At 40.3% G+C, this 25,853-nt stretch overlaps 1 protein-coding gene across 5 annotated transcripts in view; it reads left to right on the top strand.

Annotated features, from left to right (window-relative positions):
* Positions 1–1,397: 1,397 nt before the first annotated feature.
* dscamb (Down syndrome cell adhesion molecule b) overlaps positions 1,398–25,853 on the top strand; it is a 134,094-nt gene continuing 109,638 nt past the window's right edge. For 3 of the 5 annotated variants that reach the window (XM_076892287.1, XM_076892288.1, XM_012917205.3), the window contains exons 1-3: positions 1,408–2,309; positions 20,949–21,266; positions 22,596–22,742. In XM_076892287.1, coding sequence (XP_076748402.1) covers positions 2,267–2,309; positions 20,949–21,266; positions 22,596–22,742 — 508 coding nt within the window. In that variant the 5' untranslated portion in view covers positions 1,408–2,266. Of the gene's footprint in view, positions 2,310–20,948; positions 21,267–22,595; positions 22,743–25,853 lie in introns of all 5 variants that reach the window. The other 2 variants (XM_076892289.1, XM_004544012.4) reach the window with 2 other exon arrangements.

A 25,853-nucleotide genomic window follows, 5' to 3' on the forward strand; every position in this document is an offset into this window, starting at 1 on the left:
GCTTATTGGAAACAGATGATGAAACCTTGTTTCTGTATTACAGTATTTAAGTGTGACTGCTGTGAATGAGTATGGGCAGCAAGCGAGGCGAAAACAAAGCTTGGATAAAAATATGGCACGGCAAATGATCATATCTCACATTCTGCAGCAGCTAATCAACTCAGCTGTTCTTCCATGCCAAGAATTTACAGCCAAAAAACCAGCACAGTGCTCCTAATCAGCTCTAAATGACAGCCCGGATCTTTAACCATTTGCCCTGAAACACTAGCACTTTCTCCTTTCCTCCAGTCTTAAACTTGTTTGGATTTATCTTGCACGTATAGGCAAAAAGTAAAACAGCATCACTCATTCAAACAGACATTCTGGAGTAGCATTAGTAGTAAAAAAAAAAAAATCCAGACAATATCTGACCAATCAAACATGAGTAAATACAAATATCTGAGTACTACTTGAACAGTTTTGAGGCAAACAACGCTCCTGTTTGTCTGCTGGAGTGTGGAGAGAAACAGGAAGAACGCTGTGACAGATTAGACACAGGGACAAACCAGACTGGACAGCAGCAAAATGCAAAGATCAAAATAGCTGAACCGAGAACTCTCAGCTCAGCATCTTTACCAACTTAAAAGGCAGCTATTAGCGCTACAAATGTAGTCAGTATAGCCTTTCACCATGAAACCTTCTATTTATTTATCTTCGTACACATTCAGACTTGTAAGGATATGAGCATACAAAATGAGTGTCTTGGGGTATATAGCTGGAATCTCACTTGCAATGTATTCTGTCATGTGGGACAGAGCATGAGCTGGCGGTTATATCACACTGAGTGTAACCCGGCCAGGCCCACAGGCTTCCACAGCTATACCCTTGACTTCAAGGCAGGCATTAAAATGGAGGGGTGGTGGTAGTGGGGGTTGGTGGTGGTGGTGAGTGGTGGATTATTGGGTTGAGGGAGGCGATATAAACTGTGTGAGTATGTGCGTCTTCGGGGTGGGGGGGCTCTTCATCTTAACCCCTTTTCTTCCCCCTGACAGAGTGGCTGCCTTCCCCTCCTATCTTCTGTTCAATGCGATTATTAAATCTCATCAATCAAGTTCACGTTGTTATTCAGTTTAAAAGAAAAAAACAACTACATTTTCTACTTAAACAACAGAAAATACGCGTCACTGGGTGTCCTTGTAGATTCCCATTATTACGGGGGAGCTCGCTTCTGTTTTCACACACGAAAGAAAAACATTAGGAACTAAATTCAAGCCAGATCTGGGGCACAGCGGCGTGTTCCGCGTACACCTGCACGCCAGCAGACAGCGCTTTCTGTTTGAGCTGATACAACCCCGTGCGTAAAAATCTTTGGTACCTTGGTGCGTCAGGTGCAGCTCATTTCCTTAATGCAAATGCCCCACTCGCTGCGTGCTCTCACACTCTTCCACCTCCACAACAGTATCCTGCCCCGAGGAGCGACCGGCTGCCGCCTCTGCTCCTTTAAGGCAATGAGGAATTAAAGCGTCTGCAGGGGCAGGGGAGAGGGTTATTCTGTGTAATGCTCAGAGAGTCAGTGTGGTGCGATTAGAGAGCGGCAGCGGAGAAGATGCGCTTGCTCGCCTCTTGCTGGACGCACAGAGGCGATGAAGATGATCTGACTTTGGAGTCTGAGCAAAAAACCTGCTTTTCATTCTTCTGCCACCGCCCTCTCTCTTCTCTTTGCTTCTTTTCTCATTTAGTTGTTTTAATTTTGTAACATTTTATTTATTCATTTATTTTTACCTTCAAGGATGATCCGTCTTCCAGTGTTTTATTCAGGAAACCTGAAACCGGACATTTTTCTTTTAAAGATTTAGTTTAACCATTTTTTCTAAATTTTAATTTTTGTTTGTTTCTTTCTTGTTTTCGGATTTAATTTCTTTTCCCAGGATCCGCTCTAACCCGGCTCTGACTCAGCATCACACACACACCTGGGCTTCACCCCTTCAGCATCCTTTTGAATAACAGGGACAAGCAGCAAGACGCGGAGCACAGGAAGGAGAGTCTGAGCAGAGCTCTCCCCAAGAAAATCACAGAGGCGCATTTATGCTCCGAGACATCCCAGAAACCAAATCAGTGTAACAAAAAAGTACGAAGGAGATATTAAAAGTAGAGACTTGGACCGGTTTGCTTCAAGACAGTGGCAAATGTTTAACCTTAGCCCAAGCGCACAGAAGAGAAACCCAGGGAGGCACCGGTCAGAGGAAGAAGAGAAAGCATAGCTTGGGGGGATTGAACGGAGCAGGGCATGTGGATATTGGCTTTTATCTTTTCCCAGAGCATCTTGAATGGTAAGTTGCACCTGCTCATATTTTTATTATTATTATTATTGCTCATCACATACTGCAGAAGGCAAATCACTGGTAGACAGCTAAGTGACTGAGGAGGGAGGATGGAGGTCACCTGTGACCCACATGAAATGGATTTTATATGCTTGTCAAAAGGCTGACACCCCTGATAGAGGGGGAGAGACGGGCGAGGCATGAATTGCGTTTTAAATCCTTCAAGCTCTCCTACAAACCATTAGACCCATATCTGGCCTTCAGATATACACCCTGAACCAGGAGAAATAAAACGGCTATACCATGTTGTTAGTGTGCCTGTAGTCAGTCTGTTTAATTGCAATAGTTGGATATTATGTCAAGTTTGAATAGTTTTTCATTTGAATCATATTAATAATATTTGTTTTTGTTTTATACCAAATGATACTTATTTTTTTCTGTTACAACCTTGTTCCACTGTGGCCCTTAGTAATAAGTGACGTCTTTGATATAATGGACATTTGGTTTAACCCTTTCCCCATCCCCCACAGAGAGCATATTTTTCAAGTTCAAATGGCCTAAATTGACACTAAAGCATAAAAAAAAAGGCCAGTTTATACAAAGATCTTTAAAGGCAGTCATTCGTATTTGCATTTTAACGTTTTGGGGTTTGTTTGTTTTTTAATTAAAAAAATTAAATTATATTTCTGGCTTGAGCAGGGTGTTCGCAGCACCTGCAAAACCAGTTTTGTTACAAATGTGAGCTCAGCTTTTTGTTTATTTACCTTAAAATGTAGTTAGCAGAGAGAAAGCGTGCACCATTAGTACAAAATGTTCATGCAACGAATGTAATGAACAGTACAGGTGTAATGTTTTTGGATGAAACACAGTCCTCAGGGGTCATTTTTGTATTTTATTTGTCTGCAAATGCAAAAGTACTTCACAAATTTACTCGTGAAAAGAGTGTGAAATGCATTTTTTCCATTCAAATGCTTGAATTGAGACGTTCAGACCTGGTCGTGCATCTTGTCGCTGTTTTTCGTGTACACAAGTGCAGTTGCATGCATTTGTGCCATTGCACACATGCGAGACACCATGCAGGTATATTTGCACGCTCTCACAGTGCGTATATATGCATATATATAAAATCAATGGTGGAAAATTGATACAGTTTATTGCGTTCACTTATTGGCCAGAGTCCCTTCTACAGGGAGGGATTATGGCCGACTGGGTGTGTACGAAAACAGGGGAAGAAAAAGGGAGAGTTGAAGAAGGAGAAGGAAAGAAAATGGAAACATGTCTGGGAGACATCAGGGTGACAAGATGGGGATTGAAAAAAAAATATCAGTGGTCGGTTGCTTTTGTATGGAAAAAAAAGAGATTTCACAAAAGAAAAATTAGGGAAGTGGGGATTTACAGGTATGAATACATTCAACCGCATCAAGGGGCTGTGATATATTATAGTATGCCCCCAAAATGGATTTTCCCCCCTCTGGCCGGAATGATAAAATAAAGCTTCGAAATGGATTTTTGTTTCTGTGCCAACGCGTTTTCGGTGCTGAGGCAACCCTCCGTCGGTGCCGTTTATTGACATTGACTCCATATAAAATGGTATCTCCCTCAGCCCAGCTTGTGCTGAAACTCATAAAGGAACAATAAGGAATCCTCATTAATCATAATCATCTGACTCTGACATTAGATCAACTGCCATGCAAGATTGTGTCCGTTTATTGCTTAAGGGATTATTGAGGAGGCCTGAGGCAACTGATAGGGATTAAGCAATAGACAGCCTTGAGTGCAGACGTTACACTTTTTGTGCTTGTTATTTGCACTGCAATCATTACACACCCACACACACACACACATATATATATATATATATATATATATATATATATATATATATATATATATATATATATATATATATATATATGTGTGTGTGTATATATGTGTATATATGTGTATATATATATGTATATATGTGTGTGTGTGTGTATATATATATATATATATATATATATATATATATATATATATATATATATACATATGTGTGTGTATAAGTGAATTTTAAAGTATCTTTACCTTTTTCTATCATTTATATTTGATTTTCCCATTATGTACAGGACCCTGGCTATATATATATGGTTGATTATCATGAAAATGAGGTGTTCATCGGCTGAGTAGTCATTGTCAGAATGAATGAATGACCTTGTAGATGGAAGCCAGCACGGAGATTGGATTCCAGACAGTTCTTGCTGTTTCAGAGTTAGGCCTATCATGTGCACACTGGCCTGTCTCTATGGTAACCTCCTTAATGGGTGTTAGGGGCTGCGTCCTAAAACGTTCACCCATTCACTCTTCACCGTATGGGGGGAAAGAAAGCCATATGATGTGGTGTTGTGCAAAGAAAATACCATGCAGTTCAGAATTCCCGTTCATAACATTGGATAACCGGATGATTTCATTCACTAGGTTGGGCTTAATAATTCTTCACAAACTGGAAACCTTTTTAAAACATAAAAAAATGGCACACCTGTGGAAATATTAGACTATTCCTGATGGGAACTGTGAGTTTGTCTGCAAACCGTGCTGACCTGGAAGCTCCCGACCCAAAGCTAATCACATCTCGTTACATCGTTGTGTCCACAGGTGTTATAAGCAACCATATTATAACCGAGCACCTCACAGCGCTTCTGGGTTCTCTGTGTTCTTTGCGTACATTCACTGGATATCAGCCTAATGAACTCAATTAAAGAAAGGGAAACGGATTCGCAACCACACAATGCTCAAAAATGTCACATTTTAATTGCTTTCCTTATCTTTGCAATTGATTGTTTATTATCAAAAGGAAGCAAAAGACAACCCCGGTCCTTATTACTCTTTTTATGAAAATTAAAATGTTAAATCTGACACATTCACCAGCCAAGAGGCACAATTACTTTTTGTATTCCGTTTAAGACTTTATGCTCTTGCTATTTCCTGCACCTATCAAAGTAGCATCTATAAATTCAGTCATCAGTACAGGAGAGGAACCATTAAATATCTCTGCCTGAAAGTTGCCTCTGGGCAAAACTACAGCAAGCTAAACTGGCCTATTCAAATTCTCGTTGCAAAGATATAATGAGACAAGGCTTCTCACAGAGTCCCCACCAAGACTGCGATGATTTGTAGACATGCACGCGGCTTAACCCGATGCTCGTGACTTAAAAAGGACTTATCTCGTATTTCTTCAATAAACGAACTATTATGTAGAGGTCAGGAAATCATGCAATCAAATTTTGATCTCAATTAGCTGTGACCTTTCGCGGACTACACACACACACACACACACACACACACACACACACACACCAAAATAAGGAAGCTCTTCCAGAGCATCCATCCCAGTGTAGCTTACAGTACAGTAAATAGCTGCCAACATCAGTTAGCCTGCCAATTTTACATGACCCCACATTATTAGCAACCTGCAACACTAGATGGAAATGCTGCGGAGACTGGGGTGGATGGATAGATTGAACTTGGCTGCAAATAGAAGGTGGGACGAGTGTTTGTGTGGTAATAAATCTACATGAAGGCGATAAAGCCAGTGCAGTGATGAGAGCCTCCTTTTGTCGGAGATGCCTCTGTAAAAATGTCTAAAGATCAGCGGCCTCCCAGCGGCCGGGTCTGTAAAGCAAATGGAGAGAAACCTGACCACCCTTATTGTTGCACTCACGACTAGTAGTCTGTTTACTAATTACCAATTAGGATTTGGTTGCACAAGCAGTATCATAGCTCTTGAAATCAAATTACCCCATGAAAGCACCCAGCGTACAGTCAAGTGATAGATCATCTTGTGCAGTCTCACTCTGATCTGAATATCTAATGGGCTAAATTAAGTTTACAAACCCACTTAACTCTTCCTCACTTGTCTGAGTTGTGTGAAGGTTTGTTGGGTTACGTTTTGAACTCTGTGCGCGATTCCAGTTGAAAGAGGTGCTAATGTTGGGTAATGGATACCCTGATGTGCGATCATAATAGATATCCCCTAGTTCATACATCCCAGCTGTATAATGAGGGCTACTCTACTGTACCATACCTCCTCGAGCCTGTCTAGCTCCCTAATTAGGAGCAAGCTTTGGTGACTCGTGCATGTGCGCGCATGCTTATGTGTGTGTGCTGCATTTCACCCAATGTAAAATCTAATTACCGATCACACTGTGTCTGACAGGATTCCACTGAATCGGAGGTGTAATTGCGCAAGCCCGCGTGTAAATGTCTCTTGCATTAAAATGTTAACGATATCATTTAGCATCTGCGGGGAAGAGCAGAAAAGCCCTCAGCACCCAGATGTAGGTGTTTGATCATGTGTGCAAAGTGAGGCTGTAGTACATCTGGCGGGGGTTTCCCTCTCAGAGAGGGTTCTCAGTAGAGAGGATGTTTTTAATTCACTCAGCACCTGTCAAAGTGACATGTTATATTACTGGGCTACACTGCACAGGTACTGTAGTGGGGGAACTGGTGTAGAAGCTTTATTTGACAGTTTAAAAAAGACCAGTGAACCACTTCTGCTCTCCTCTGCAGAAGTGGTTTTCTGTTGATTTTAGTTTCAAAGTAGTTTGGAACACGCCCACTTATGACAAAAGACCCAGTGAGTGTCTCAATAACAGACCCGCAGACCTACAGACCGCTCTTCTTGATGCAAAACCTGAAACGTGAAGATCTACTGCAAGGTGCTAATTCTGATTTAATAAAACTTTTTCAAGGTCAAAAGTTTGTTTCCAAAACGATTGACCTGAGCTGTCCCTCTGATGTACTCATTTGTAATTCTGTCTATCCTGGTTAAGTCTAAACATCTTCAACTCTGCCACCTCCAGCTTGGCCTTTTGTCTTTTCGTTAGTGTCACTGTCTCCAAACCATACACCATAACAGGGGGTCTCGAGCCAGTGTACTCCCAGTTTCAGTTCCAAACCTGGATATATCTGCAGGGTTGCATCAGGAGAGGTATAAAGTGTAAAATCTTTCCCAAATCAAACATGTGGATCATCAAGAATGAAACAAGGTCCTATACGCAACTTATAACAGCATTCAATCAAAAATTTGTATATTAACTGGAGTTTGGTTAATCCCAGTTACAAACACGCCTACAAAACCTGTTACATAGTCAACTTTATCATTTTATTAGTACTCTGTATCGTACTGTACTGTACATTATCAGTCTGGATATGACAAGTTAACCAACTGTGACATGATCAGCACAGGCAGAAGATACTGAATGAATAAATATGTGTTGATACAACAGTACACTGTGGCCCGCTCTCTTTGCCCAAATAAGTTAAAAGCACTCAAACATTTGAGGAAGCTGATTGCCTTTTTTTAAATTATGTAACAGTGACGTCAGACCAACGATATTGTAAAATAGCTTGCCATATCATTACCTTTGAGCAGGTTTGTGTGCACTCGCAGTCAGCTGCTGTCTTCAGAGTGATTTTGGTGGGATAAAATGGCATATTACAGAGTCAGTCTGCTCTCAGTTTGACTGAATGGGGTTAAGCTGGCAAGTTTGTGAGATCTGTCTGAGATAATGTGGCGATTAATGATGAAAACTTGCAGATCTGTTGCAAGTCAGTTTCCGTCTGATTTGAAATTCAGAAATTCCTCCATAAATAGTGACATAGTTTCTGCAAGATGACAATTTAAGTGCAAAATGACACAGGCACTCAGCAACCTCACTTTTATAAAGGACTATAACCAGAATAAAATCAGTTAGCGACCAGATAAGTTAAGTAGAAAGCCAATTAGAAAGAGATGGGTCCTGACTCAGATTGCCAACACGTTGCAGTCAATCTGACAGAAGTTATCTGAAAACCTTCGTCAATCTGTCTGGGAGTGGTTGCAGTCACACTGTGATTGTTTGCAGACAGGTTGGCTCCCACCAGGTGACCTCTGCAATAACCTTACAATCCAAAATAGTTAGAAGGTTGTTGCACAATCAACCTCTGGGTGACAAGTTGGTTGCACACCTAATTGCAATTGGTCAAAAATGAAGGTGTGTAAAACAAAAAACAAATTTCAACACACTCACCAGGCAACTACATATATAAAAAAAAATATGTTATTTCATTTATTTCTTTTTCATAGTTGCAGTGAGGTCTCCAAATGTTAGTCAGGAACTGGTTTAGAAAAAAAATTCTCAAAAAGCTTCAAGTTATTGAAGTATAGTTTATTCAAAAATGAACAAAATGTGTCTCATCAAACCCAAAGTGTTAGTAGCACAATTTAATTAAACTACTCAATCTTCTCAATGACTTTTGTATCTTTTTTGGGTTTAAAGTGTTCTAAGTTAGCTTTGCTAACTTGCTTTAGTTTGTGATCTGCTTCCAATCAGATGTTTGCTTTAAATAGCAATTATTCTAAACATGAGATTATATTGTTACAAGGTTGCATGAGCCTTTGTGACAATATCCCCCCCAAAACGAGTTCATTAGAAGTAAAACCTTGTTTCTCTATTTGCAGTTTTTATGTGCTGCTGTTTTGCCAGAAGAAACTTGGTTTTGTGAAATTCAATCCAGTTTTGATTCCCTTTTTCCAAACAGGACAGAGAAATGTTATTTAATACTTGTGTCAAATATAAAAACATGCATGACCTTTTCATAAAATATAGATTATATGTGCACGCACACCAGTAGTCCTTTTTGGGTCTCATTGGTGTGTGTGTGTGTCTGCAGGCTCACTTGTGGTGAGTATCCCACCACAGTTTTTGCCCATCGTGGAAGACAGGTGTTGAAGGTGCGACAAGTTTGCTATCCATCACCCCTAGAGACAAACAATCACACTGCACCTCATAAATACTGGCTGTTAATCCAGCCATCCACATACCAGGTCCAGGAATTGAACTCGACTCACTTGGTAGCCCAAGGCTGAATTGATTCGCGTGACTTTGTCCTTAGCATGATGCATGCCTGATGTATTGTGGCTCACCAACTGTCTGCCAGCCTGTCTCTTTCTTTCCAGTGATGCCTCTGAGCTTGGCTTTTCATGGACCCTCCTTGTATATTCAAATCTGCATCTCAGTCAGTTTATTCAAAAATGCATTTCCTGGAGATATTTCATCATCAAGTCTGTCCCAGTGTCTCATGCTCCGTTGTCCGAATATTAAAGTAGGCTATGGGATAACGGAGGAGGCAAAGCTGGATAGACAGAGTGACAGAAAGACAAATGGGTCCAGCTTGGTCTCTTGACATTGCTCCTTATTTTTAAACCTGGCACAGATGCTAAGATTTAAGACCAAGTTAGTGGCGGTTATTTTTAGCTGGCCATTTTTAAAGCGCTGTCATCTTGTTTGTAAGGTGTGTGAGAATATGCCTGTGTGTGTGTGTGTGTGTGTGTGTGTGTGTATGAGATGTGGAAGGTAGTGCTGTATTTCCTGGTGTTCATGTGAAGTATATATATAATGTGTCGGGAGGCTTTACGGAGTGTGTGTTCCTGTGTGCATGCAAACCAGTGCGTACGTGAGTTTAATTGGGAAGTGGGGTGGGTGGGCTAGTGTGTGACATGGAGTGGAGCCACAGGAGTCTGATTTATGTCCTTCTGGCCACTCATCGATCCCTCGGCCCGGTGTGAGACTGAGTGCATTGTCAATAATCTTAGCACTTTGTGGTATTCCTAGAATTCCCAGACCTCCTTTGCTCAGGCCAAGGTGTGATGCTGCAGTAAGCCATCTTGTCCAAGATCAAATAAGAGGACGCGGGGCCTGGCTTCAGTGCATTTGATTGTAGGGTAGTGTAGCAGTGAATATATCACTTTGCTGGGGCTGTGCTGTTGAAGAAGACTTCCCTCTATTGTTCGTGCAAGAGGAGGTAATTTGGGCAAAGCCCCACATGGGTCCCTAGAAGCTTGTAACATTTATATACTGTATGTGTTTTTAAGTGTCCCGCAGACATTTAGCAACACATAGACGGGGTCTATTATGTATTGCTCTGTGTCTCTATCTAGACCATCCATCCCCACAAGTGATTATGCTAATTAGTGTTTGATCAGATGATTAAATTAAAACTCGATTCATTCAAAGGACTAAATGCTCAGAATACGTTTGTGTCTGCTTGGCTGCTCGGCTTCGCACAGCACAATTCCCCTTGTGTCCTAGCCACTGGAGGAAAGGATGACCGGAAAGGAAAAGGGAAGAAACTGTACAAAACTGCCTCTCATTTTATTCAGGCAGGCGTACAGAGGGAAACGAGGACTGTAATAAAGTAAGCCAGGGGGGCTGAGGGAGAGTAGAGGAGGAACGGAGAGAAACAAGGAAAAGGAGAAAATAAAGATGTGTGTGTGTGTGAAATGTGTGAGTGTGCCGGGGGTGGGGGTGCTGAAAGGATCCCGGCTGTGGTCCCCTAAGTGTTGAATAAACATGCTTGATTTAGGGAAATGGCTGTGATAAATGTTTAATATGATAAGTCCATAAAGACGGTCAAATGAGTCTGGAGTATTAAAATGAGTACGGCACGCAGCAGCAATCACAGCAGCTTTGGAGGGGGAGTAGGTGGTGGCGGTTGGAGGGCCTGATAATGGCAGGCAGAGCTAACAGGATGAGAGCAGCCAGCTGCTGTGACATCCACATTAACACACTCTACCAGCTGCTGGTCACAGACATCTCTTGGACAAAACAGGGACAGGGGTATGTATCTTAAAAGGGTAACCGAGGCAATAATTGTATTATTACCTGTGCAGTATTGGTAGCAATAAAATCACAAGTGTAAAGCACTTCTCAAAATCGAGTTCAGGAGGGTCGCAAAAAAGCTAATAAGGACGCTGCAATCAGCTGGAAGAACAAGGCGGGCTTCAAATGATAGTGCAATTCAAACCAACGGCTCATTTAAAAACACAGAAAAAGGCTGACAGAACAGGAAGAAACCAAAAAAAGCATATGTGATACTGAGCATGGGCGTCGCGTTAGCAAACAAACATCCAAATGCTGATGGTGAAGATATCTGTAAATCGTGTTCGCTGGCAACAAGTTTAATTTGTTTTTCCTTTCAGTGTCAACTCCTGCAGAAGTTTGCTCATTGTAGCTGCTTCCTTCTGGCTATGTTTAGACACCCAGAACCTGCATTATTTCCTCAGAGCTAATATCGACAATCAGTTTTCTGTGGTCTGGATTTAACTATCTCTGTTGCACCTCCTCTGTACGTAAATCGAATTGGTTATGTGAGTTTGCCGATGCTTGTGTTGTGAAATCAGGTGTTTGCTTTGACTTCTAAGTAAACAGAAAAAGTTTCCTCTGCATATTTTGCACAGGTGTGCCATGGCTACCTAACAGATTTAGCTGGCACAGATAAAATAACAAAGCCTGAGGGCCAAAGGCTATCTGTGTCAGGTCAGCCTCTTCAGAAGCTTCTCATATACCCCTATGAAACCACCATGGAGCTCCCTAGGTACCATCCAGGTGGACAGCAGTTATGATAAATCCAACAGCAGCAACTTTTCTGAAGGCCCTTAGACTTAATGCTGGGTGACATAATAAGGTTGCTTGTCCAGTATGTGTGATATCTGCTTGTCTAACTGAGGTTGGGCCTCTGGTAGACTGAAAAAGCATCTGTTCAGTGAGAATGTTGCTGCTTAATCATGTTATCAAGAAAGGCAGTGTATGTTGACCATTAGATTATTTTGGAGGTGATTTGATTATATCCAGTGAAGGCTCAATCAAACCTGTTGAATACATACAGACAGTCTTAAAGGATAGAAGATTATGATGTCTATTTCTGACAAACCTGGGCCTGACTGTTCTATAAAGTCATCATTATAAATATAGAGCCATAGCAACGCAGACTCTTCGATGAAGCTGGACTTACTTCTTTAAAGGATGTATTTGCATATGTTTCTTAAGAGAATGGGTTACTGATTTAGCGATGTATTATTTGAATAAAAACTGTGGCAGAAAATATACAGTTATGGTAAAAAGAAAGCACATCCTCTTTAAATTCAAAATTTTTATGTAACAAACATAATAATCTTGGCCACAGCCGATCTTGCAATTAGGAAAATACAACCTCAGAACCTCAGACCTTACACTGCGTCATTATTTATTTAACAAAAATTAAGCCAAAATGTAGACAAAGTGTGTGAAAAACTAAGTACAACCTTGTGGCATCCACAAGAATTAAGAGGGTAAGTAGAAGCCAAGTCCTGCTAGTCAAATGGACTTGATTAACTGATCATCAGAGCATGGGAGGCCCTCTATGAGACAGAAGGTTTGGCAGTTTGATGGTCCGGAGCATTCAGGTGTGTGTTAACATGATGCCACAGAGGAAAGACATCAGTAACTATTTTAGATGATGCAACCGCTGCCGTCTATTAATCTGGGAAGGGCTATAAGGCCATTTCCAAACAGTCTGAAGTCCATCATTCTACAGTGAACATTCAAGACAGTTACCGGTCTTCTCAGGAGTCAATTTCCTAGCAAATTCACCACAAGGTCAGACTGAGCAATGAGAAGCTGAGAAACTGCAACAAATCCTTCAGTGCAACATGTCAGACTTTACAGCCCTCAGTTAGCATGTTAAATGTTAAAAGTTCATGACAGTACAATTAAAAAAAGAATGAACAGGTTTGGAAGGGTGAAGGCAGGAGAAGACACTGTCACTGAAAAGGACATGACGGCACAGCTAAGAAAGTGGCAACAAGCTCACAAGACCTGTGTAACAATGTCCTTTAGACAAATGAGACCATAGTGGAGATTTCTGACTGTAATGCACAGTGTTGTGTTTATAGAAAAGCTCCACAGAGCTGCTGGAGATGACTGCGGCTTATTCTGCAGCCACAGGGCCTGGGCGCCTTGCAGCCTTTGAATTGATCACAAACTCCTTTGTATACCAAACTGTTCTACAATATAAACCTTAATATTGACAGATGGTCTACTTTCTTTATACCATGACTCTAGGCAAGCAGAACAATGCTACCGGTATCTTATAAGTGAGCACATTACATGTGTGTAGTAGCACGAGTGAGAAGTTATTGTATTTAGATGAAAGGATGGAGTTATTATTCAAATGAGCAAGTTGGGTTAGCAAGCTACATCCATAAACATCACAAAAACAGATACCTGCTAACTGGTGCTAAGTGCCAGACTAACAAAGTAGAATAATTTCACTCACCAATACTGGAGTTAAAACTTTTTAAACTTCTACCAAAAATGCTCCAAAAAAGCAGCAACAGCTGTGCTGACTTGAATTAGCCTAGCTAATCCTAGCAGAGCGCTACGTAGCACCAATTAATCAAAGTTTTCTAGCTAGCTAAAATAGATGAACTACTATTAAAAATTAAACAAAAATTGATTCATTGATAAATTTTCTTTTATATTTAAAAAGGTAACATCGTTTTAAATGTAAAAGGCATCCAGCATGCCTGTGTTTGTGGTGAGTCTGCAGAGATAATAAATCAGTGATTAAATGAGACCCTCGCTAGATTATGTGCTGCTTTGATTGTTACTTGGTTCCTTCCATTTGATGTTTCCTTCACACAAATAAAAGCATTTACATTATTAATCGGTGTATAAATATAAAGTATCTTCGCTCCTCTCAATCAACTTTCACCTGGCAAACTTATTAAAATTAAAAGATAACAACTCAACCCCCACTGTGGAGTTCACGGGATAGTCCTCTGATTATTTTATGTAACATACAAAAAAATTATTGGTTTATACAGTAAATACATTACTAAATGCTTCTTTTTAGCAGTGCTGGATTACTTTATACAGCACACCATCAATGTTGCACCCTGTGGGAATAAATCACCCCTAAAATATATTTATAACAAACAATCCTGTGCCTGTTTGTCAAAAGGATTAGCATTAGCTTTCTATAAATACACAGGTTTTATTCATGTTAATTGGGTTGAGGAGAGGCAACAGCGCAGTGCTGCTCTCCTCAGGTCTTAGTAAAATTAGAAAATTATTTTAATTAATAGGTAAAACTGCAGGTGTTGAAATCTTAAATCATCTGTAATAAGTTTGGTCTAATTGGAGAAGCTGCTGCGGTTCAGTAGCAGCGTTTTCCAGGTTCACATAGTAAAATCCAACTCCTTGTAAATCTGCAGTGGATATATGCAACAATTTCAAAGCAGTGCTTTTTTGTTTACTTTATTACAGACCTTGGTTTCCCTCCACCTTCTAGTGCGCTTGTTATATTACATAGCAATATTAGATTTCTACTAGTGGAGGTTTTTATTCATCAGCAGCAGCAGCAGAGGGAGCTGCTATAGTTTGCTACGGTATAATCCCTCATCAGATTCACTTGCACTCATCATCATCAGCAGTAGCAGCAGCATAATTTAGACATCAACGTCTTTATTGCTTAGTTATACTAACTGAGAACCAGTCCAGGGTCTCTGGCTTTCCCTTGATGAGACAGCCAGCCACTCTGGCCCATTTAAGACATGAAAATAGACCAGGGAGGAGGAGGAGGCTCATCTGCTGTGGGGGCCTCGTTTTTAGAGTTGCCCGCCCCTCCTAGACATCAGAGGACTGATCTGTCGGTGTGGATCAGCAGCTTGCGTACAGCCAGCCCTTTCTGTCACAGCCCTGCTTAATATTCATGAGAGCAAATTGGAATACAGTCATTTAACTTCCATGCATGGTGTATTGCCTCTGGGCAGATCAGATCAGTGGGAATGCTTACTCACAGTGGACTCCCTGGCCCTGGCTGGTTATCATTTCCCTGTATCAGAGCTCCTAGCTCTATACATAGCTCTACACATATTGCTTTCAAGTTCATAGACTGATATAAAGAAAAAATAACTTACTTTGGTGAAATATGATTTTCATCCATGGTAATCAGATTAAATGAAATGCACTGTACCTGTACAGTGTATTTCAAATTTGGGTCACCCACAGGTCAAGGCCCTATTTTTAGCTGCTGGGAATAAAGCTTGATCACATGCTCGAGCGCTGCCTACATCACACTAATGCTACTATCCATAAATGCACAGAGCAGGAATTTGTTAAGGTTGAAAATTGCTTCAGCTGTTAGTGTTGAATGTGAGTGAGCCAGGTATGATCTCCACATCCCAGGCAGACATGCCCTGAGGGCACAGAGCACAGAGCTGCTTTAATTACCCAAGGTTCCTGCTGTCACATTGTCACTATGAGGTACCCGGTGCCACGCTACCATGCAGTGCAGAGTCCCCATGCTGCGGTGGCGTTGACAACTCAGACAATAGATCTGCTCGCTCAACAGATGCAACACAAGTGCCCCCTGAAATATGGGAAGCTGAATCAATCCCACTATCTCTCTGATTCTCTTTTTGCCCCTTCTTGTTTGCTTTCTGCTGTTCTCTCTTCTTCACATGTCACAGAGAGTTCATGACAAAAAAACTAGCAGCTGCATAAAAGATGGAATATGTTGGTGTGGGATGAGAAGTCCCATGTGGCACCGGGACCATTCATCTTAACTTGCAAGGACACATGAGAGAGGAAAACATCACACAAAAAGTGACTGTAGCATGTTTTGAGCATGTGTCAGGCTGAAAAATAATTAAGCGGCGAGTCAAGGACTTCAGGACCTGTGGAATCAACCATGTATACTAATCTTTATTTCCTTGCATTAACACTGATTCACTGTTTACGTGGCTCTGCTGTGGATGGTAACAGCCTGTCAGCCGATCAGTTATGCTGTGGAAAGGAGCACAGCTATGGCTCATAATAGGTGTTGTTTGCTGTATATACAGTAATTCTGTAGGAATGTTACAGCTTCTCTGAAACAGATCATCAGAAGGTCAAACACTCAATAAACAGATTTTTCTAATAGTTTTTCAGTTATAACATTAAACAGACAATAGATTACAACAGCTCTGCAAGAAATAACTGTGTAGTTATGTTTAAATATCTGTGTGGCAGTCTAACAACAGACACACTACCAACCTTTGTCATCCCATTAAAGCAGATGGCAATAAACAAAGAGCTAATTTTCCCATATCTTACATTCCCAATAAAAACCTTTAAACTTTTACGTGATGTTTTTACGTGTATAATGCACATAAAAAACACTATAGAATGAGGACACAGTATAACACAATACAAAATGGTGCTCTAAGGAATATTTTTATATGGTCAATGGGTTTTTTTTAGTAATAAACTCTCCAAAAATGATCACCTGTCGCTACACACCACTGTTGTGTCTTGCATCTTATTGTTTTATGATGGATAACTTCTGTTCACTCTTCACGCCTCTTTAGTTTTACAAGAAAGCTCTTCTAAGGGGAAAAAATATGTATACATATTGGTTCATAACCAAACAAAAGATGGAGACAGCTGGCATCTAGCTGGTGAACTTAGTGTAGCATTTAGCACGAGTGGGTGGAGACCAAAGCAAAGCTAAAAGGAGAGCCTCTATTGGGCTTTTATGACTCAGAATCACAAACACATCTCCAGATGTAATAAAATGAATGATAATATTATTCCATGTAAGTCAACCGTTTTTGCGCCATGGACCGGTTTATGTCCAACAATATTTTCACTGGCCGGCCTTTAAGGGTTTGTGGATAAATACAAAAAAAGAAAACCAGCACTGCTACCAAAAAAAAAGATTTATTCATAACACTCGGGAAAAGACCCAGGGAAACCGAGTTAATGATAAAAATGATTAAAAAAAAACCCCTGATTAAAAACCGATAAAACCCCAGAAAACCATAAATTTTACACCCAAGCCTCAACTCTCGTGGCCTGGTACCAAACGACTCACGGACCATTACCGGTCCATGGCCTGGGGGTTGGGGACCGCTGATGTAAGTAATAGTGTGATTTTATATGCATTTATTTATTTTTGGTGATATAGTCGCGTTTGATGTGTTTATATACGTTCTTATATATTCTTACATGCTTATAACGCAATCCAAACACAAACACTTCATACACATACACTTCAGCCCTGTAGAGATTTCTTTATAGCTTTGAAAGTCTTAAAAAATAGTAAATAATGATAGTTTTTAACATTATTGCTCCAATATCTGTCTCATTGCTTTCTAAACCAGTTGCATAAACAGTGGGAATTACAGAAGTGCAACGTGCAAACAAAATACAATTGAGCTAGCTATAGGAAACTGCAAGAATAGCACTCAAAACTATGACAGTAAGCACCAGATTAGTGAATAAAAAGCTTACATTTAAAAGAGGGTAAATATTAAAAAAGTTCTTGTGATAGTTAAGGTTTATATAAAACAGCTTCCCTCATTCCTCCTGTCCCTCTGAAGATCCCGAAAAAAAAAAATCATAGTCAATTATAGATACATATAATGCATTATTGAACAGTGTCATTTATTTCACCTTTTACAGTTGAGTTCATGAAAAATTATGCCAATTACTGATTTCCTCCAGGGCAATGTAGTAAGTGGTTGGACCCTGAGGCCATTTGTTGGGGCATGACTTGCTGCTCTTTGTGAGGTCGAGGGGAGTGATGTACATGCGTCATCACACCATTTTGCGGTCTGGCTCCTGAGTTTAGTCAATTAGGAAAACGAGCAGTGCAGCGATATGCGCACTTTCACCAGAGTCCATTTCTTTGTTAAATTAAATCAATCTCACTCAGCCAGTCTAAATTGAATAGCTCTCACCTACTTTTAAATGTGAAATAGGCGAATATCAAAACAGCCGTGGCATAAATCCTAATCCAATTTCTCTGATGCTCGCGAAGAATAGAAGCTTTTCAAGCAACCGCACACTTCTTTAATCTATCTTCTCTCGAGACATTTTCTATTGTAACATCTTCAAGAGTCAATTAACTTCACTTGAATAATTTGATTGGAAAACTTTGAAGTGTGCTAGCTGTTTGTAACTGGATTTTTTTTTAAATAAAAAAAATATATTATGTGTATTTTTTAATTTCGTTTAAATAAAATTGACAAACTTTCTTCACTTACTTCCCCAAATCCAATCAATTGAAGTTTACAAAATATGACGTTTTACTACATGCATACACACACACACACACCTCATTCACAACACAAACTGTCTTTAGCATAATCAGCTGTGTATTTTGGATTTCACATGAGGGAAATTCTCTGCTGGATGAAAACGAATCAAAGCAGTATGTTTAAAATATCTTGACACGAGTGATTTTAAAGTGTCTTCTCCTTCTCACTAACCTTGAGCACCATCAGGTGAGGCTGAACCCCCCTAAAAAAAAAACTACTACCACCACCATCACCTCCGATCTGTATTATCAACAGAGCACTGAGAAGATTGATACTCCCAGTGCCAGCTGGAAAAAGAGAATGAATCAGAATTTAATATGACTTTGATGTATTATTTTCATCTTAGCCGGTGCCACAGACCCATCGAGAACCCGGCGCACAATCCCACAGTGTCTTAAAATATTTAAATTGGCTAAAACTTTTAGATGTTAGAGACTGTACAGGTATATGAAAGTTTCTCTGCTGGGAGCATATATAGTGCACATTGCAGAAATTTTATTTGGACCACCCACTCTTAAAAAGTCAGTCTTTCTATAAACGCATATGTGACATTTACACAATCTGCTTTATATATTGTTGAAGAAACTGTATATGCAATATATATTATAAGATATAAACTATATAATACACTATATTTAACAAATACCTATTTTTTCCACATATCTGAGAAACATAATGAGTTGTGTAAACATCTTATCACCCCTTTAAACAAATGAATCTGCAGAAAATATTTTGCATGTATGCATATGGGCATGTTCTAGGACAGGCAGATAACATATTGCAGACAGGCAGCAAGCAGAGTCACGTATTGTATAAAAAAAGGGACGCAGACATTGATTGATTGGTACTTGCTACTTGTGGGCTGTACTACAGTCTGAGTCACAGCTGACATGTTAAAAACCATAATTACAGCATCAAAAATGTGTTTTCTATAAATATATTATTTTATTGTGTCTTACATTTTTCCTCACAAAGGTGATTAGAGCCCCCTAAAAGCTATAATGCAAGCCATATAAGGCACTTTGCTCCTTTTTGGTAATAAAATTTAGGCTGCATTCTTGCCAACCAGGGAGACCAGGCAGGCATGGTGAGATATTGCAGTGATACCTGTGATATTACAGTCTCAGTAGAAAAAACAGCATTGTTTAATTTGACATAACAATTGATATGATTCTGACCAGTGTGTTTTAATACAGGAAGAATAAACAGCTACCATCCCATTTGTGGGTTTCTAGCTAGCTAAAAAAACAACAAAAAACAACTAACTTTGTTAGCCTAAACATTTTAATCTAGAAGTTTCAAGTACATCTAAAATGAGTGCACTTTTTTGACATAGTGTTAATATCAGTGTTAGCTCGTTTATTTTGTATTTTATTTTAAATTAGCATTAGCCTTTATAGCGCTAATTTAAGCTAACATAAAAGATAAGGTTATTTTCGCCATTTATTCATATTCCTGGGGAAAAAAAACTCTTTCACTTGCTGTCTATTTGCAGAAGCACAGTTTACCCCTTATAATATAATATTATTTAAATTATTTTGTAAGAAAAAAATACATTTATAAGAAAATACTGTAGTGGGGGGGAGCAATATACAGAACACTGTTTTATCTAAGCTTAATGTAGCAAATATATAGCTTTATAATCTCACAGAAAAATATACTGTCTGTTTGTATTTTGATAAATAGTTATCCTGCCCTGAACTACAGTCAAAACATTTAAATGAAATGTCTGTATAGTTTTTTTTAGTGTAGTGGTGTAGTGTACTTTATATAACATTGAAAATATAGGTCTCTGTCCAACTTTTCAATATATCTGCATATTCCTTTCTCAGGAGAAAGGCTCCAGCAGTGATCCTTACCTCCATAATAATTTTTGTGTGTTGAATTCCTAATCTTCAAATGAGTGTTTTGCATGTGTACATGTGCAGGTCAGTGGAGTGTCTCATTGCTAGTTCAGAGCTACTGGAGCAGAGAAAAGGATGGAAATGTCTGCAATTTGAAACCTTGTTAGGAATTTATGAAGTGCTAAAATGTTTTCTCCCCAGAGAGGGTCCAAGCCAGCTGCCAGTGCCACTGTAAGCCATTTACTGCAGAGCTTTGCCACCAGGCTGAGGCGACAAGGCATACACACACAAATGCTGTATTTTTGCCTGAAATACAAACAAACTGTCTTTTCACAGAACCTCAGATCGTAGACTTCTGCTGCCTTGGCTTCTTCACTCTGAAATCAAACAGCTGTAGATTTATATGCAGCTAATTGAGCCAACATTGACATTTATTACCCTCCTATCCTCTTGAGAATGCTCCTGCACTAACTACATTTAATGCCATTCTCTTTACAGTGATGCCAGTTTAAACCGAAGCATGAACATAATCACGGCCGTGGACCTTATTTCATAATTGATGGGAGTTTATGTTAATTTAATGTTCCCAAAATCCCAGGGATGGGAATACACTGATGAATCTATAACTGCTGATCATGAGCAATGAATAAGCAACACTTGGAGTCAGAGATTTTTAACAAATACTGATTCAATCTTCTTCATCTTAACTAATTTAAATTGATACTTAAATATCAAGAGCTTAATATCAAGAGCTTATTTATCAACTTATGTTAAGGTGGTGCTTTCAGCAATAATTACTGCAAAATTTAAAAATGAAAGACTGATAAATAAAATCAAAACCACAGATTGTGATGTTCTCCTATTTTTTTTCTTTTCCAGTTTTCAGTGAAGACCTACATTCCAGCTTATACTTTGTCAATGCATCTCTGCAAGAGGTAGTATTTGCCAGCACCACAGGGACCTCTGTGCCCTGTCCTGCTGGGGGTGCGCCGCCTGCCTCGTTGCGGTGGTATCTGGCTACCGGCGAGGAGATCTACGATGTCCCCGGCATCCGTCACGTTCACCCCAATGGAACCCTCCAGATCTTTAACTTCCTGCCATCCAGCTTTAGCAAGCTGATCCATGACAACACGTACTACTGCACTGCCGAGAACCCTTCTGGCAAGATTAGGAGTCAGGATGTCCACATCAAAGCCGGTGAGTCTCCAGATAAGGGTTTGAAGGACTTGTTGTTATTGTGATGATGGGGGAACTTGCATGAGTATGAATTTAACAGACTGAGTGTACAACACTTGTAGTACTGATAGTGTGTTATTTTTTTGTAGTTTAGTGGTTAAGTCCAGCAAAGGTCCAAAATCTTACAATAATGCTGCTTAAAGGCTTAGAGCAACTAATGATTGATCTGTAGGTATAGATCAGACAGTTGCCAGGCAGAACCCTTGATGGTCCAATCCCAAGTTGTTCTCAGGACATGCAAGGTCACTTCTCTCTTTGGGAAGAAACCTAAGGTAGCGCTTTAGATTAGGAGAAACTGGCCTGATAATGTTGGACTTCAATGCACAGCTTTTGGAACTAGTCTACTGGAAAAGGCTGGACTTTAGTGCAATCTGCTATTGCCCTCAGTGATTGGACAGGGCAGTGTCGGACAGAGGTGGGCATACTTGTATCATCCAAGCGTGCTTGAAAACTGGGGTTCTCCCTAGTGTCAAAAAAAGAGATCCTGACTGTAAAGCACAAAATAACAGCTCTGAGTTTCTGGTAGTTTCTTGGAGTCCCTGAGTAGGGTGATGGAAGTGGCCCAAGTTGGAGACACCATTGTCCTACTGGGGGACTTCAGTGCTCATCTGGGCAATGACAGTAAATCTGAATGATCTGAATCCAGGCACTGTTCTGGCATTGGAATATTTGTCCATAAATAACACCACGTTCACGCATAAGAATGTTAACCAGGACACCCTAGGGCATAGGTCAATGATCAGTTTTGTAACTGTATCAGTAGACTTTTGGCCAAATGTGTTGAACAATCAGGGGAAGAGAGGAGCTCAGCAATAACTAATGGTGAGTGGAGGATGCCAATTAGCCCAGCCATGCCTAAATGTATACTGAGGAGGTGCGTCCCACCTCTAGTAGAACTTCAGTGGGTCTGAATAGCCCATGTTATGCACCTCCGTTGATCTGTTCCTACATAGCTACAAGGAGTTGTGTAAGGTGGTTGATACCTGCTGTGGACTGTGTTCTCTGAAACACAGATAAGATTAGAAGTTCATGCTATAACATGCACCAGTTTTGTAGTTAAATTTTTTTAGGTGAAACTTGTGTCTCTACTTTAAGCTACACTTTCCACTACCATGGAAAGTGTCCCTTTCTTTGCAATTTTATACCATAGATCTGAACTCTGATGCTTTCTTTGATGGCAGACCCAGTTTGCTTCACCCTAGATGTCTTTAAAAAAATGCATAATAATGTCATTATTTTGCCCTGTAAATGAGACGTGCCTTTTAATTCTGTTTTTTAATTGTTCAATAGTATCACGGGAACCCTACACAGTCAGAGTGGCTGACCAGAAGGCTATGAGAGGGAGTGTAGCCGTGTTCAAGTGCATTATTCCTGCTTCTGTGGAGGCCTACGTCACTGTCGTATCATGGGAGAAAGACACCGTGTCGCTCAGCTCAGGTAGGAGAAAAACTTCAAATATAGAGCTTTTAGCACTCAAAGCCTCCATGTTCACAACATGGTAATAACTGAACTTAATGTGTATATCTGAAGGTAAAAAGCAAACATTGATGCTAAAATGACCGACCACATTTGTAACTTTGTGCAAGGTATGTACTAAAAAAGACTTTTAGTGGCCATGCCGGTAATTTCTGAGAGTTGTGTCCTTTTTTTTTTTTTTTGCTGTTTATGCCCAGTTGCCTTCCACTTTGCTCTGTGCTCTTTGGACGCTGTGTTCTGTTTAGCTGTGAGTCATCTTCTTACCTGTTTACTGGCTGAGTCTGCCATTACTGGGGCTCTGCAGCTCTATACAGCTATGTCCTCTCACTAGCCAGAGGATGTTGATAACTGTCACATTGAATCACTGGGCTTCTCTTTCTTGTACACACTCCACCTCAGCCAACGCCATTTTGAGTCCAGCAAGGGGTAAAGTGGGACAGTTTACATAGCATTACATACCAATGACCTAGTTTACCCTCCTTATTTGAATCCAGTGGCACAGCGGGATAGCGCAACACACCAGAACGTTCTGTAGCTTGAATTTTTACTCAGGTTAAATGGGATGCTTATCTCTTTGATTGCTCCATGTACTGCCCGCTGGCTGATTTTGCTTCATACTGTGGCGTTCAGGGACCTGTAAGTGAGCACTTGATGTCATTTGACTGAAGGCAGAATCTGGGACGGTGTTTTGGTGGCATTTTAAATGTGTGTGCTCAAGCATGAAGATGTGTCTTCTGATCCATGCCAGCGACTTATTTACTCGAGGTTACTCGAGTTACTCGCTGCAAGCTGCTGGTTGAAGACATTGCCTAATGTCACGGAGAGCGAGCAAATACGCAGCATGCAGATATGATTAGGTTCTGCAAATGAAATGAATCATGTAGACAAGACCCAGAGATGATGTTTATCTTAAGTGTGACTGAAAAAACAAAAGCGTCCATGCAAATGAAATACTTTTACGTGTGTTCTCTAGATCAAAAACAAAAGTTTGTTGTCCTGAATTAGAAAATACATGAAGAACGCCTCTCCGTGTATAGACCAGGAGTAGTATTTGTGCCATTTCTGCAAATTAAAATGCAATGTCTGCCAATTATTTTTTCCAAATCAGCTCTGATACAGTCCACAGTGATGTCTGTGCTTTTTACCGCAGGCCAGACGGCCTATAGAATATGCAGTGAAGTTTTGATGGATTATATTGTACACTTGGTGTTCTTTTGAGTTCTTTCACGAGTGTTCAAAAGAACAACGATATCGGATTGTCTGTGTTTACTCCAATAAGTATTGCAGCAGGCGAGTGCTGTCAAAAGCATGAGCACACGGTCAAAATCACTGCTGCTCGGTGATAAATATTTGATGGTAGATTCTGATGCATGAGCGGATTCACCGCGCACTGTTATGGAGAGGGTATGTTTACTCTAGGAGGGTTAGGAGGTGTGTGTGTGTGTTGTGTGCTCGTGTTTGTGCGTGAGCAAAGAACAAGAGAGTGAGTGAGAGACACCATAAGGATACCAACCGGGCTTGACAATGGCAGGGGGATGCAGTCTGGCCCAGCCTAGTTTTCCGACTTTTTTTTTTTCCACAGCCCTTTCCTTTCTTTTATTCAGTTTTACATAAAAGACGATTTAGTCTCAGAGGACACAAAATAAAGCTATCCCACCGCCTCACTGAATTATTAATCTCAGGTTTTTGTTGGGAGCGGTAACATCAAGTGCACTTCTCTACCTTTGCACGGTGCATCAGAATTAGAAGAAAGACACATCTTTTATAAGATATTTCTCTGAATAGAGGCTGAAATAATCAAAATGGTTAAAACATTGTGGCAGATCATGGTGATAAAGACCTGCGGCTCTGAAACATCTAAGCTGATACCAACAATGTGCTCACTGCTTAAATGTTCAGGTGTGAGTTTTTGCCTTTTGAGATCTCTAAGTCGCAGAGAGGAAACTGGCTCAAATCGCAGCTGCTGACATCTGTGGAATATCCAGTGATTCACATTAGGGTCAAAAATAGATGCATAATTACAGACTAGAGCTTGTCTTAATTAATCAGCTGTGATTGAAAAGTTAATTACAATATGAATTACCTTTCAGAACGAGGACTGCTTAGTAGTCATTTGAAGCGGCCTGTTTTCAATGTGAATGAGCATGATGCAAGCTCACCGGGTCCTAATGTTGCCACTAACATACCATTAACCCGTCATGAATTTTAAAATGGATCTCGCAGCATGAGCTTTCAAATGGCCGGCTCCGATCGCCTCCTCGCCGCTTTTGATAAACAATTGACAGAGCTAATACAGAGATGAAAGGGGTAAAAAAATATGAAAGGAAGGAAGGTAGAGTAGGGAGGGGAGGAGTTGAGCTGTGTCCTACTGTGGTCCTGCCAGGATTTTATATGATGGACCTTTATTTGAATGCACGTGTGCGCTCCTGTTGTCTTACTACCTGTGTGCACACATTCATGTAAATGCAGAGCTTTTCTTTTTTTTTTTACACACCCCGGTGTGTTTGCATGTCAAGTGCCCGTGCTTTTTGAAAAGGGATAGTGTGTGTCTCTGTGTTTTCTATCTACCTGCCTTTTGTCTCCTATCATTCATGATATGAGGCAGCTTAATGAGCTGGGCGGCCTTGGTTTCAGACAAGAGCTTCTGCAAAACCAGTGCTTAAACGCCGAATGAGCTGCAGAGAACATGTTGTCTCAGAGACCTTGTGCTCATCTCTAGGATGTTCATAGTTACGTATGTTGTGCAATTTGAGCACAAATTCGCCCTGTGCTTGCATCGTCAGTCGTGAGCTGAAATCTGTCAAGTTGTAGATTAGTTCCTCTTGTGCCTACCGTGTACAGACCAACTTCTTATTGACTGTTCTTGCGCACTATAGATGAAGAGGGAACATTAGCCCAAAGTTATCATGCTGTTGGTAAGAAAGGATGCACACAAGATAGCTCTCAGGGTTTAACTTTTGTTTTGCAAGTAGAGGCATCAAACTTTGAAACTGAAAGAGCGGAATTTTCGGCGTAGTGCCTAGATGTGAGTGTTTAGATTATGTAATTGGATCCTTTCTTTAGGTTAATAAA

Source organism: Maylandia zebra, linkage group LG14 (assembly GCF_041146795.1).
Source record: "Maylandia zebra isolate NMK-2024a linkage group LG14, Mzebra_GT3a, whole genome shotgun sequence".
Lineage (NCBI taxonomy): Eukaryota > Metazoa > Chordata > Actinopteri > Cichliformes > Cichlidae > Maylandia > Maylandia zebra.